This window comes from Bison bison, unplaced genomic scaffold (genome assembly GCF_000754665.1).
Source record: "Bison bison bison isolate TAMUID 2011002044 unplaced genomic scaffold, Bison_UMD1.0 scf7180017864043, whole genome shotgun sequence".
Lineage (NCBI taxonomy): Eukaryota > Metazoa > Chordata > Mammalia > Artiodactyla > Bovidae > Bison > Bison bison.
Window position 1 is genome coordinate 2931023 of NW_011494615.1, and position 15648 is coordinate 2946670.

Here is a 15648-nt window from a genome sequence, read left to right on the forward strand (position 1 = left end):
GGTGTCAAACAGACCTGGGACTGAGTGCCTGTCCTGCCACTTATTAGAAATGTGGTCTTGGAAAAGTGAACTTTGCCACTCTGGTTTCTCATTTACATATTAGAGTTAATACCTCATAGGGTACAGTGATGGTTAATATGTTAATGCATGCAAATTTCTTAGTTTAGAATCTGAAATATAGTGAATCTCTGTAAATGCTATTCTCATTATTATTATCACTATGCAAAAATTTTAAAAGCATAACGTAGAGCCTCTAGAGTCACAGTCACATATGGAAGAAAGTGTGGAAAAGGAGACTGTGTCACAACAGCTGAGGAGAGACTGTGTTTCAAGAAGGAGGAAGTAGGCAAAATAGCCAATAACCTCATCAAGATAAGAACTGAGAAGTTCTCCCTGAATATAGCTATAAGAAGGTCTCTGCTGTCCTTACAAGGAGGCATTTTAGTGAGGTAGTGGACATACAGCTTCTAAAACTGAAGAATAACTGGAGATAGTGAGCAGAACTCAGCAGAGAATGGGATGAGAGAAGAGGGAAGTACTGGATGGGCTCTGTACCAGGTAAAAAGTTTTAAAGTTGAAAGAGACTTGAGCATCTCCAAATGCTGATAGGAAGAAACCAGCCAACAAGTCAGGAGAGAGAAATGAGGTAGTAAGGGAATAAGGTCCAAAGTAGAAGGAAGACTGGTCTTAGCCAGAATGAGAGGTGATGTTCTCCTGATTATGACAGGAGGGAAGATAGAAGGGTTCAGATGGTAGGTAAGTCAGAGGTTTGGGGGCATGAAGTTGAAGGAGTTCTGTGTTCTTAATGAGGGAGGGAATGTGGTTATTGTCTTACTGGAAGGGGAAGTAGAAGAAAGCAGTCAGGAAAGACAAACAGTATTTGAAATATCAGACTAGGAGAAACTGTTGCCTAGGGAAACCATATGATTCCTAAGTGACATTGCTGTTCCTCATCACTCCTCAACAGTCCTGATTCACGGAAACCTGAGTTAGAGTCATCTAAGTTGACCTAGGCTGGATATTTAGGATAGGGACAGGGGAGTGGTTGTTCATGGAATTCTTATCTGGATATGGAGAGAACTGTTCAGTCATGGACAAATAGAGAAAGCAGTCTGGAGGTCCAAATGGAGTTCAGAGAAGGGGAGAAGCATCAAAATTGTCAGCAGATAAAAGGTGGTGATCAGAACGTAGGATAAGACTCAAGATAAAGTAGATCATAAACCAAAGTCTTTGATGAATGCAGCCAAGTGCCTGTACTCAATGGTCATAGAAATGGGGAGAGAGGGCAGTATGGCTGGATCTGGTGGTGGTGGGATACAAAAATTTTAAACGAACAGTGGCTAGAAGCTCATGGAAAGCACAGAGACTACTCTGAGGTACTGGCTTAAAGTGGACTGAACACTGCTGGGCAGTGGAGTCCTAGGGGAGCTCAGTGTGAATTAAGGAAAGAACTAGAGAGGTGGGGGGAGGGTAGCTGTTCGAGCAAGCAGGGTTGGAGGGGTGAGCTAATAGGCAGGCTGTTACCTCTCTGTGGTTGTGTTCACTCTCATAAGAATATTCTTCCTAAAGAAGAATGAGAAGATGGAATTCCCCTTTGGGTCCCTGGAAACTACCAACTTCCGTCAATTCACCCCGGAGTCCCTGCTGGAGATTGAAAAAAGAATTGCTGCTAAGCAAAAGACAAAGAAACCCAAAGAGAAGTTCAGGAAGCGGAAGGACCAGAAAGAGAAGTCTCGGCCCCAGCTAGACTTGAAAGCCTGCAACCAGTTGCCCAAGTTCTATGGTACGCTCCCGCCTAAGCTGATTGGGGAGCCGCTGGAGGATCTGGACCCCTTCTACAGCACACACCGGGTAAGGGCTACTGGCGGGAATGGCCATTCTCAGCTCTGGGAGAAGAGGCCTCTGTCCCACCCAGTCCAGGAGTCCTCCTGCACCCTGGGTGTTGTGATTGTCAGCTGGACTGTTAGTGAAAAATACCTCTATCTCACCTCCTCAATGCTTTCTTTGAATCTCTATGGTATTCATGGTGGAGGTTAATTAAATTCAGATCCTCTAAAGACAACTGTTGTGGAGTTTTCAGATAAAGTTGGCCGTTCCCTTGGTTGAGTTCTAGCCTCAGATCTCTAGAGGTGTTGGATCTCTATGTAAGTAGGGAGCAGAGATCATCAGGCTGGAGGTGGGGCAGTGGGTAGAATAAGGAAGGGGAACCAAAATCAGGATGATTTAAACCAGTGGTCCTCAAAGTAGGGTCTCAAAACCCCTGGGGTTCCCAAAACCCTTCTAGTGGGTTTGGGAGTTCAGAACTTTGCCTTAAAGATCCTTAGATGTCATTTGTCTTTTCCACTCACATTCTCTTGTGAATATACAATAGTGAATGTAGAGGCTATTAATAGAGGATCACATCAGTCTAACAGCTACAGGAATGTATGTGTATATACTCTTGTGTTTTAAAAGGCCCTTTTTTATTTCTGATATTGTATATAAATATATATATACACTTATATGCATGCATATATACAGACATATGCATGCTTGCTAAATCGCTTCAGTCATATCCAACTCTTTGTGATCCTATGGACCATAGCCTACCAGGCTCCTCTGTCCATGAGATTCTCCGGACAAGAATACTGGAGTGGATTGACATGCCCTCCTCCAGGGGATCTTCCCAACCCAGGGATCAAACGCATGTCTCTTACGTCTCCTGCATTGCCAGGCAGGTTCTTTACCACTCGTGCCACCTGGGCAGCCCGTACCACCCCCCCCCACACACACACACATACATTCACACACGTGGTGTAAGAAAAAGGTATAAACATTAACAAAATATTTTTAAGGTTCTAAGTAATTTTTGAGAATATAAAAGGGCCCTAAAATTAAAGTTTGAGAACAGCCAGTTTAAACTAGAACTATCTCGGACGTTCTACACAGCTGAAAAAGGGGAGTGTGTTTGGGAGCTGGGAAGGGCAGGAACCAGCCATCTTAAATATGGTTTGTAGAGAAAAATAAGAAGGCACTGGAATGCCTTTCTCTCTCCTCTCACTTGCCAAGAACCCACATCCTCCCTAGATGTTCAGAGGAGTGAACCAGTAGAAGGTTTGAAAGGGGAGACCTAGGAGGTAGAGAACAGAAGGACCATTCCAGGGATGTTCCACTAATCAGAAGAGGAAATAAATGCAACCAGAACTCCACCTCCCTGCTGCCAGAATCCTCCCCCTTGTATGATATATCTCACCAGCCCTGGGTCAGTTTCCTATTCACTGGGCAGCCTCGGGGGCCCATCTGGTGTACAGTCAGCCACGGGGGTCTGGGGTCTTTCTGGGAGTGAGGACATGGCTTTTAGTTCTTGATCTTCTCTGTCTGCCCCTCCATTTGCCTCTCATTGACTCATAGGTTTCAGAGCCCTTGTCACTCATGAGCCTGAGATGATCTCACTTATGTTCAAATCCATGGTTGGGTGAGGATGTGTGTGTCTCACTGGAGGTCCACTTTCTGTTGTGTTTTGTTTTAGACATTTATGGTGCTGAACAAAGGGAGGACCATTTCCCGGTTTAGCGCCACTCGGGCCCTGTGGTTATTCAGTCCTTTCAACCCGATCAGAAGAATAGCCATCAAAGTGTCCGTCCACTCATATCCTTTGCACGGTTGCTTCTTCCACATGTTAGAATCAGATGCTGCCAACTGTGTCCTGTACCTTCTTCAGGGGTTAACAACGGGGCCTTCCTTCAATTGAATCCTAAAACAATAGGATCATTAAATTGAAAACAATGTTTGTGGTTTTAATGTGTTCAACACCTGAAAGCCGTCCCAAGACAGAGGAGGTATTCATGTAACCCACAGGTGGGTTGGGGTGCATGTAGACCAGTCTGGGTCCACCTGTGGGCATACAACTTGTAAAGGGCACCCAGGCACATTCTCACCATATGTGGCCTGCTCTTCCACAACATAATAACCAGGAAGGCTTTATGGTTTGGGCAGATGAGACAGGGGTAGGTTAGTTCTCTGTGGTCTAACCATGCTGGACAGTGACTGCTTATTTGGCAAAAAAGCAGCCCTTCCTAGTGGGTGAAGAGAACAGCCTGTAATGGGCAGAGTGAAGATTGTCTCACTGGGATCCCACTGGTCATGAGGCACTGTCTAGAGCATTAGTTACCGCCCAAACTACCAGCAGGTTAAAAATGTCAATAGTCTGAGGTTCATGCCATTGGGGAATGCAGTAGTGATTAGAAACACACTGCTCAAATGTCTGTAATATATTAATTGCTTTAGGTAGCTTCAGAACTGTCTCCAGCTTTTGTTTTCTTTTTTTTTTTTCTCAAGGCAAGCCAAACTAGGACAAACAAGAGACTTTGGCTTGGTTTCTAAGGATCTTCCCTGGTGACTGTCCAAATTGGAAGTTCCTAATAAGGAATTCAGCTGTGGCTTCTAGGAGGTTGATTTGCAAGAACATCCTTGCCTTGACTGGCCTGGCAGATGGCAGCCAGCCTCCTCTGAGTTGAGGGAGGACAGTAAAAGAGCTCTCATCTCATACTCTGGGGCAGCTTGTTGGATTGCTGGGTGGCATTCAGTGAGCTGGTAGCTCACTACATTACATTTAGCCTTTACGTGTTTTGCCTTTATCGCCAACCTGTGGGAATGACTTTCTTAATTCAGTCTTGTTGTTGTTTAGGTGCTAAGTCATGTCCAACTCTTTGTGACCCCATGGACCGTAGCCCGCCAGGCTCCTCTGTCCATGGGATTTCCCAGGCAAGGATATTGTACTGGGTTGCCATGCCCTCCTCCAGGGGATCTTCCCAACCCGAGGACCGAACCTGCATCTCCTGCACTGGCAGGTGATTCTTTACTACTGAGCCACTAGGGAAACCCAATTCATTCTTAACTTTCCTAATACTACGGAAGGGCTTCCCAGGTGGTGCTAGTGGTAAAGAACCTGCCTGCCAATGCAGTAGACATAAGAGACACGGGTTCAATCTCTGGGTTGGGAAAATCCCCTCGAGGAGGGCACAGCAACCCATTCCAGTGTTCTTGCCTGGAGAATCCCATGAATAGAGGAGCCTGGCGGGCTACAGTCCATGGGGGTTGCAGAGTTGGACATGACTGAAGCAACTTAGCACAGCACAGCACACAATGCTATGAAAGAGTATTTACTGATAATAACAGCCTCCCACTGCTAAATGCTTGCTAAGCATGAACACTGTCATAGGTACAAGAACCCTTGAAGAAGGGATTAGCATCTCCGTCTTATATATGATGAAACTGATACTGGGGCGTTAAATTAATTGTGCAAGGCCATATAGCAAGTTAAAAAATCCAGACTACATCCTGCATAGAGTAGTGTCAGCAATAAGGAAGTAGGATGTTAATGGAAATGAATTACAGTAATTTTTTCTCTAAGTATGTCATCTCTATATAGGTGTTTTTAAAAATATAAATTACATAAAAATTACAAATAAAAACAGCAAATATGCAAACTCCTTTTCATCCATTCTGGTTGATTTACATCTATTTAAGTAGGCAATGGCACCCCACTCCAGTGCTCTTGCCTGGAGAATCCCATGGACGGAGGAGCCTGGTGGACTGCAGTCCATGGGGTCGCTAAGAGTCGGACACGACTGAGCGACTTCACTTTGACTTTTCACTTTCATGCATCGGAGAAGGAAATGGCAACCCACTGCAGTGTTCTTGCCTGGAGAATCCCAGGGACGGCGGAGCCTGATGGGCTGCCGTCTATGGGGTCGCACAGAGTCGGACACGACTGAAGTGACTTAGCAGCAGCAGCAGCAGCAAGTAAGAAACAGCTATTTAGAAGTAAAATCCCATTAAGGAACCAAAGTGTACTAGTAAATATTCTTTTTATCTTGAGATTTGATGAATTGCTGGGTGGAGTCACAGCTGGACAGAAAAGCTGTTAAGGGTCTCTTTCTCACTAAAGACTGCATTGATATATTTAAATCTCATGAACTTGGTAGCTCCAGCCCCCAGAATATTCTCCCAGATATGGAATTCTCAATCTCCTATTATTAATATTTCACCAAAATTATAATTCTAATCAAATTTTCTGTGAACATTTTCACAAGTAATACTATCAGAATATATCATCATTCTTTTAAAGGTTTGTGGAGTTGGAGATATAATTTTAATTTAATCCTTGGGTTAACATTTTCCCCCCACATGAACACATTTCTTAATTCAATTGCAAGTAAACAGGAAAATGTGGTTTAATTAGTAGAATTTCCTTTTTCAAAATAGATGGGTTCCTAAGTAACTGTAAAACAGAGTAAATTAAAGGCATCTACAGGAAACTAAAATAGTTATAGATATTTCTGCTCAAATTGAAATTATGGAAGAAAAGTGATTCTCTCGCTCTCTGTAGGTCAAGCTTCTCTTCAGGTGTTGTTTGTCTTTAGGAAGTAACTGTTAGGAACCCCGCTAGTCCCCAGAAAAACGTCCAATCGGAGATATTTATCTTTGGACTTTGCCACCAATATTTCTGCCCCATCTATTTACCCTCGTCCACTCACCTTCCTATTCAGTATCTCTGTCCCCTTCTTGCAATTTATTTGCCCCTTTAATATTCTTTAAAGGGACAAAGATATTTTCTTTGCCTTTAATATTCTTCCCTCTTACTCACCAGAGTTCTCCTTGACAGCCTAATCCTGTTTGGAATCTTCTCCTTAAGCAAACATTTTACCCACCTGTGCCTGCCTCCACCATTCCTAACCAGATGTCCACTTCCTCAGTGTGACTGACCTCAGCTAAGTTAGAAACACAATCTGACTACCCTAATTCCCATGAAAGCATGTGGCCCTCCCCTTATCTCTAACTTCCTCAGAATACAGTTGTCTCCCCTGCCCCTGATCCATAGGACATACATTCCAAGACCCGCAGTGGGTGCCTGAAGCCACAGATAGTACTGAACCCTCTGTGTTTTTTCCTATACATACCTACCTATGATAAAGTTTGATTTATAAATTAGGCACAGTAAGAGTAACGACAGTAATAAAGTAGGAAAATTATGACAAAGTACTGTAATAAAAGTTAGGTGAATGTGCTCTCTCTCTAAAAATGTCTTATTGTGCTGTACTCATCCTTCTTGTGATGGTGTGAGATTGAACACCTACAATGATGACATAAAGTGAGGCAAATGATGTAGCCCTTGGGACATAGCATTAGGCTACTATTGACCTCCTGATGATAAGTCAGAGGGAGGCACATCTGCTTTGGGTGACCCTGGATCATGGAGCCATAATGATGTCAATGGTTGGGTGTCAGAAGCAGACAATGTTGATGATTGGGGATCCCTGGCAGGATGAAGTTAGAAGGCTGAGATGTCACCACGCTAACTGAGAATGGTGGGTAATTTCACGCGTATTTTCAGACTGCCATTGACCACACGTAACTGAAACTGCAGAAAATGAAACCATGGTTAATGGAGGGTAGGGGTGGGGGCTACTGCATTCTCTTTGTCTTTTAGGGAAAACGAGACATTTGCAGGATGAAATTTCAAGCCATACTCTACAGTTAAATGCAAGTGTCAGGGAAGAAGGACATTTTGGAGAAGGGATTCTGTTTCATCTTGCTCAGTTCTGTTTTCAGACAATTTGAGGACACATCTCAGCACCATCATTGACTAACTGTATGACTTTGGAAAAATATTTAAGCTTTGTCAGCCCATTTTCTTAGCTCCAATGTATAGATAATAATATCCACCTATAGGTTAGTTGTATTAGAAATAATGTGGACGAAGTATTCAGCGAGAGTAGGCACTCAGTGTTAGCTGTTATTATGTTACAAGACCATAAAGTTGATCCTAGTGAAAGAGTTATTAATTTAATCAATTCAGTGTCAAGGTGATCAGCGGTGACCTCAGGAAGACATGGTGACTTTCAGCTTCTCCTTAACACGACCCTCTCAGGTGGTTCAGTTTATTTATAACCATCACTATTTTGGTCAATTGTGTGGGCATGACCCGAACAGAACTTCCGGAGAGAATGGAGTGAGTAGATTTGCTGTCATTCTTGTGCCTTTCCTTCCTGTCCTCTCTTTCTCTTCCTTCACTGGGTGGCTTCTCTTATTCATCCAGCTGGGTCTCATTTGGGTAATGTGGAATCCTATTGCCTATCTGACTTTGCCACGGATAAATATCTTCTTCTCTATGGACTCTGTTTCATAAACACACGTATGATTTTCAGCTTCAAAGAGCTATAGATGAGTGGTTCTCCCTGGGGAGATTTTAAAAATTCTAATGCCTGGGTCCAAGCCCCAGAGGGTCTGATTTCATTGGTCTGGGGTGGCCTGGGTATATGAGCTCCCCGCTTCCCCTGGCCACTGCCACACAGACACTTACCTGCTAGGTGTACATCTGAATGAAACTGAGGGACGTCCTACTTGGAGAGAGAGGATGGAGCATAGTGAGGCAGAGCTAAGAACAAATGGTCCTGCAACATATTCTAAAAATAACCCATGAATAAAACTGTTTAAGTTATCATGGGTCATATACCTCAAAGTGACTATAATATTCCTGAGATTATTCTATCTCCCTAGGTTAATGATGGAATCTGTAGCTTCAGATTTGGGGGCCTTTCTAAAAACATCCTGCACCAACATATCTAGGACAGTTGCCCCTCACCCAGTTCAAACATAACCAAAAAACATATTTTTGGTATAATAACAGGAGCTCTGTAGAGTGTTCTCTTTTTCCAACTTTTAGATTTTTGCCTTTTACTGAAATCATGCTACAGTTGGAAATAAATTCTATTTCTATTTATCAATTAAAAAGAAAAATCAAGTGGTCATCTTAATTGATGCTAAAAAGAATTTTATATAGTTTGACATCTGTTTATGATTAAAAACTCTTAGAAAAGTAGAAGTATAAGGGAATTGCTATACTCTGATAAAGGGAAACCACTTTAAAGAAAGAAGCAAACATTATACTTGATGTGAAACATGGCAAGCTTTCTCTTTATGATCAGAAAGGAAAAAAGCAAAGATGTCTTTTTCATCAGTTTTATTCAGCTTTGTAAAGGAGATCCTAATCAGTGTAGTAAAGCAAGAAAAAGAAATAAAACATATAAGAATAAGAAAAGAAGTATCAAAGATGTCATGATTTTTAGATAATATAATTATGAACATAAAATAGCCATTGTAATCTCAAATTCCAACCAAGACACTTTTGAGACAGAAAAATGAGGTGGGAGAAAATAACGGGCTCTACTGGATATCAAGATTTGCTGTAAAGCTCCAATAATTGAAACACAGTGCCATTGGCATAAGATTAGTCAGAGCAGTGGAAGAGAATAGTTGGCCCATAAACAAACAGTGCACATACAGACCTTGAATTGGTGACAAAAACGGCACTGCAGAACAGTAGGGAAAGGGCATCTGGTAAATGATGATGAAGAATTAGGAATCCCAACAGAATAATTATATTGAACATCCAACTTTACACCAAATACAAGAATCAATTCTAGGTGGATTAAGGTCTAAATTTCTTTGTGAAAGACAAAGACATCAAGCATTTAGAAGGTTGAGTAAACCCCCAAAGAAGCAAAAATAAACAAACCACAGAGAAGTCTTCATGGCTTCAGGTTAGGGAAAGATTTACTACATGTGATACAAGACGCACTAGCCACAGAGGAAAAAACAGATACATTTTAGGATGTTAAAGAATTTCTGTTCCTCAGAAGACAACTTTATGAAAGTGAAAACACAAGTCTAGTAAGTAGAACATGCAACACCTATGCCTCAAAAGTGTTTATATCCAGAATAATGTGCCCTTACAAATCAATTAGAAATATGTCAGAGCAACCAATTGGAAAAATGAGAAGATAAAGTAGATATTTCATAAAAGTAGAAATCCAAAATGGTCAGGAAGCATATGAAAATATTCTTAACCTTTTTCTTAATCAAGGAGATGTGAATAAAATAAAAGCATACAGAGAGATTCTAAATTGTGACTATACCAAAAATTGAGAAAGATATGGAGCAGCAGAAACTCCTATCTTGCTGGTGGGAATGTAAATTTGTACAACCCCTTTGTATGGCAGTGAATATTAGCAAATAAAGGTGAAAACACACAAACACGGTGATCCTCTGAGTATACTCTTAGGCACATACACTTAACAGAAATTCGTACTTACGGACACCAGGATGCGGCTGCAAGAACATTCATGAACATTCCCCACAAAAGTCAAAAATTGGAAATGGCCAAAATGTCCATACATTTTTTTAATGTGGACCATTTTTTTAAAGTCTACTAAATTTGTAACAATATTGCTTCTGTTTTATGTTTTCATTTTTTGGCCACAAGATCTTAGTTCCCTGATCAGGGATTGAACATTCACCCCTGACACTGGAAGGCAAAGTCTTAACCACTGGACTGTCAGGGAAGTGCCTTATATAATTTTTAATGTATTAATTATCTCCGTTGTTTTCTTAAAAGGGGATAATGTATAGCACTGAATATGAATAAATTATAATTCCATACAACAGTCTTAAGAACATCAGTCAATTCAGTTGTTCAGTCTTGTCTGACTCTGTGACCCCATGGACTACAGCCTGCCGGCTTCCTGGTCCATCACCAACTTCCGGAGCTTGCTCAGACTCGTGACCATTGAGTCGGTGATGCCATCCAACTATCTCATCCTCTGTCGTCCCCTTCTCCTCCTTTCTTAAATCTTTCCCAGAATCAGGGTCTTAAGAACATAATATTGAACAAAAAAAGCCAGACACAAAAGATTCAAAAATATGATTCCATTTATACAAAATTCAAAAACAAGCACAACTTAACTACTTTGGATGTGTACTCAGGAGATAAAAATATAAACTAAAAACACAAGAACAAAGTACCAAAAGTTAGGGTAGTAGTAACCCCTAGGGCAGAAGAGGGAAGGAACTTGTGGGTGTTCAAAATGTTTTGTTTTGTGACATGAGTAGTTGTCATACAGCTGCTAAGGACTGAAGTGTCCGCCACCCGAATTCATATATTGAAGCCCTAATTGCCCCCACCATGTGACTGTTAAGGAGAAGGGGCCTTTAAGGAAGTGATAAAGGTTAAATGAGGTTATAACGGCAGAGCTTTGACCCTGGTACCTTTGTAAGACAGGAGTGGATACCACAGCCCTCTCTACTATGTGAAGACACAGTAAGAAATTTCCATTAGCAAGTCAGGAAGAGGACTCTCACCTGACCACGCTGGCACCAGCCCCTTTAACTGTGAGAAAATAAATATTTGTCGTTTAACCATTCAATCTATAGTATTTTCTTGTGGCAGCCTAAGCTGACAGATACACAAGCATTCATTTTACAGCTAATTTATATTTCATATGCGTTTTCATTCTGTATGTTACATATTGGGCTTCCCAGGGGCATAGTGGTAAAGAATTCACCTGTCAATGCAGGAGACACAAGAGACTTGGGTTTGATCCCTTGGTCAGAAAGATGCCCTCAAGTAGGAAATGTCAACCCACACCAGTATTGGTGTCTGGGAAATCCCATGGACAAAGGAGCCTGGAGGGCGACAGAGCATGGGGTTGCAACGAGTCAGACACATATCATAATGAAAAGCTTTCAAACAAAATAAATTTAAAATAAATGACTGTTGCATTAAATGCAGAATACTGAAAAATAGTCAGAAGATAGTAGCTTGGTAAATAAATTGCTGTTAGAATTTTAGTTTATTCTTTCTCTTTATATAAAGTATATATACATATATACAGAGATGACATAGCATTATAGCATGTAAAATTTCTATCCTTTTTAACTTTTAATGCAAAAGCATTTTCTACCAAAAGTAAGAGTTATTTGGGGATTCTGGTTAAATGTGGATGATAGCATGAATATGTTTTACCCCAGCCCCCTGAAAATGCCAATGGAATGACAGCATGGGAACAGTATAAATGTACAAGAACAAAAAGAAGTAGAAAAGAAAGCACAGAGGACAAAAGATGTCAAAACACTCTCAGGAAACCAAAAGTGGATGGAGGACGGTGAATGACTCAGCAGACCAGGGCTTGTTAAATGACAATGCCTGCAGAGAAGGATAAAAATGAAGACCAAGGCATTTTACCCTCTAAAACACCAGAGCCCTGAAAATGTTGATGTGGTACAGGTGGAAAAAACTGAGACTGGAATGAGGGAAGAACATGGGAGCAGAGAATGTTCACTTGCTTTTCTAACAGCAAGAAATTAAAGAGCATTCTTTAAAGTTGATACACAGGAATGAAAAATAACTATATTAAACAGTGCAAAAGTAAGCAGGAAAAAATATTATTAAATACAGTCAGATGATGGATAAAACAGAAGGGAAAGAGAATTAATGAGACAACATAGTAAGGGCAATGTATTGTATAGCTTTATTATAATTATAAATGTATATTTTCAAGTAAGTACTAGAACTGAAATAAAAACTTCTAAATTCAGAATCATACAGAAAAATAAAGCAAATAAAACACATCAGACAATGAAATATTTTAAAAACTATTAAAAACGTAACAAAGTAATATAAATAAACTGAGATCAAATCTATCATGTCAAGAAATATAAATGTATTTGACTCATCTGTTTAAAAAAGTCATATTATATAACAAAGCAGTACTGAATTCTATGCTGACTAAAAATACACCACTCAAAGTGACACAGAAAGGTCAAAATTTAAAAATGGGCAAAGATATAGTGAAGGTAGGTAGAACAGGAAGCAAGATCTTAATATCAGAGAAGGTTTAATTTAGCCCCAAACTTAATAAACAGGATAAAAATGACACTGCTGCTGCTGCTGCTGCTGCTGCTAAATCGCTTCAGTCGTGTCCGACTCTGTGCGACCCCATAGACGGAAGCCCACCAGGCTCCCCCGTCCCTGGGATTCTCCAGGCAAGAACACTGGCGTGGGTTGCCATTTCCTTCTCCAATGCACGAAAGTGAAAAGTCAAAGTGAAGTCGCTCAGTCGTGTCCAACTCTAGCGACCCCATGGACTGCAGCCCACCAGGCTCCTCCATCCATGGGATTTTCTAGGCAAAGTACTGGAGTGGGGTGCCATTGCCTTCTCCAGCCCTTGCCTTCTACATAATGCTAAATAATCCAAAACAGTAGTGTATATTTTTGCAACAAATAATGTGGCAACAATGTTCATAAATCAAAAATTATAGGAGTATTAGGGTAAATAGACAAGAACATTGGAAGGGGCATTCCCTGGTGGTCCAGTGGTGAGGATTACATGCTTCCACTGCAGCGGGGTATGGGTTTGATCCCTGTTCAGGGAACTAAGATCACACATGCAGTGCAGAGCTGCCAAACAAACAAACACAAAATCCACATTGTAGGGGATTCCAGTTCCAGTGCAGTCGCTCAGTAATGTCCAACTCTTTGTGACCCCAGGGACTGCAGCACGCCAGGCCTCCCTGTCCATCACCAACTCCCAGAGTTTACTCAAACTCATGTCCATTGAGTCAGTGATGCCATCCAACCATCTCATCCTCTGTCATCCCCTTCTCCTCCTGCCTTCAATCTTTCCCAGAATCAGGGTCTTTTCAAATGAGTTACTTCTTCGCATCAGGTGGCCACAGTATTGGAGTTTCAGCTTCAGCATCAGTCCTTCCAATGAATATTCAGGACTGATTTCCTTTAGGATTGACTGGTTGGATCTCCTTGCAATTCAAGGGACTTTCAAGAGTCCTCTCAACACCACAGTTCAAAAGCATCAATTCTTCATCCCACAGCTTTCTTTATAGTCCAACACTTAGCATCCATACATGACTACTGGAAAAACCATAGCTTTGACTAGACAGACCTTTGTCCACAGAGTAATGTCTCTGCTTTTAATATGCTTGGCTGCAGTCACCATCTGTAGTGATTTTGGAGCCCAAAAAAATAAAGTCTCTATTTCCATTGTTTCCCCATGGAAACAATGAAGTTTGCCATGAAGTGGTGGGACCAGATGCCATGATCTTTCTGAATGTTGAGTTTTAAGCCAACTTTTTCACTCTCCTGTTTCACTTTCATCAAGAAGCTCTCTAGTTCTTCTTCACTTTCTGCCATAAGGGTGGTGTCATTTGCATATATGAGGTTATTGGTATTTCTCCCGGCAATCTTGATTCCAGCTTGTGCTTCATCCAGTCCAGCATTTCTCCTGATGTACTCTGCATATAAGTTAAATAAGCAGGGTGACAATATACAGCCTTGATGTACTCCTTTCCAAATTTGGAACCGGTCTCTTCTTCCACATACAGTTCTAACTGTTGCTTCTTGACCTGCATACAGATTTCTCAGGAGGCAGGTCAGGTGGTCTGGTATTCCCATCTCTTTCAGAATTTTCCACAGTTTATTGTGATCCACACAGTCAAAGGCTTTGGCATAGTCAATAAAGCAGAAATAGATGTTTTTCTGGAACTCTCTTGCTTTTTCCATGATCCAGCGGATGTTGGCAATTTGATCTCTGTTTCTTCTGCCTTTTCTAAATCCAACTTGAACATCTGGAAGTTCACGGTTCACATATTGCTGAAGCCTGGCTTGGAGAATTTTGAGCATTACTTTACTAGCGTGTGAGATGAGTGCAATTGTGTGGTAGTTTGAGCATTCTTTGGCATTGCCTTTCTTTGGGATCGGAATGAAAACTGACCTTTTCCAGTCCTGTGGCCACTGCTGAGTTTTCCAAATTTGCTGGCATATTGAGTGCAGCACTTTCACAGCATCATCTTTCAGGATTTTAAACAGCTCAACTGGAATTCCATCACATCCACTGCTTTGTTTGTAGTACTGTTTCTTAAGGCCCACTTGACTTCACATTCCAGGATGTCTGGCTCTAGGTGAGTGATCACACCATCATGAGTATCTGGGTTGTGAAGATCTTTTTTGTATAGTTCTTCTGTGCTTTCTTGCCACCTCTTCTAAATATCTTCTGCATCTGTTAGGTCCATACCATTTCTGTCCTTTATTGAGCCCATCTTTGCATGAAATGTTCCCTTGGTATCTCTAATTTTGTTGAAGAGATCGCTAGTCTTTCCCATTCTATTGCTTTCCTCTATTTCTTTGCACTTATCACTGAGGAAGGCTTTCTTATCTTTTCTTGCTATTCTTTGGAACTCTGCATTCAGATGGGCATATCGTTTCTTTTCCCCTTTGCTTTTCGCTTCTCTTCTTTTCACAGCTATTTCTAAGGCCTCCTCAGACAACCATTTTGCCTTTTTGCATTTGTTTTTCTTGGGGATGGTCTTGATCACTGCCTCCTGTCCAAACCTCTGTCCATAGTTCTTCAGGTAATCTATCAGATCTAATCCCTTGAATCTATTTGTCACTTCCACTGTATAATCGTAAGGGATTTGATCAAGGTCATACCTGAATGGTCTAGTGGTTTTCCCTACTTTCTTCAAGTAGGGAAATTTAAGTCTGAATTTGGTAATAAGGAGTTCACGATCTGAGCCACAATCAGCTCCCACTCTTGTTTTTGCTGATGTAGAGAGCTTCTCCATCTTTGGCTGCAGAGAATATAATCAATCTGATTTCAGTATTGACCACCTGGTGATGTCCATGTGTAGAATCTTGTGTTTTTGGAAGAGGGTGTTTGCTATGACCAGTGCATTCTCTTGGTAAAACTCTATTAGCCTTTGCCCTGCTTCATTCTGTACTCCAAGGCCAAATTTGCCTGCTACTCCAGGTAT

At 41.3% G+C, this 15648-nt stretch overlaps 1 protein-coding gene across 1 annotated transcript in view; it reads left to right on the plus strand.

Moving 5' to 3' along the window:
* The first annotated feature begins 1581 nt into the window (after positions 1 to 1581).
* The window catches only part of SCN10A (sodium channel, voltage-gated, type X, alpha subunit), an 88710-nt gene continuing 74643 nt past the window's right edge, over positions 1582 to 15648 (plus strand). Inside the window, exons 1-3 of the mRNA XM_010835571.1 lie at positions 1582 to 1851; positions 3509 to 3636; positions 7913 to 7993. Coding sequence (XP_010833873.1) covers positions 1582 to 1851; positions 3509 to 3636; positions 7913 to 7993 — 479 coding nt within the window. The remainder of the gene's footprint in view (positions 1852 to 3508; positions 3637 to 7912; positions 7994 to 15648) is intronic.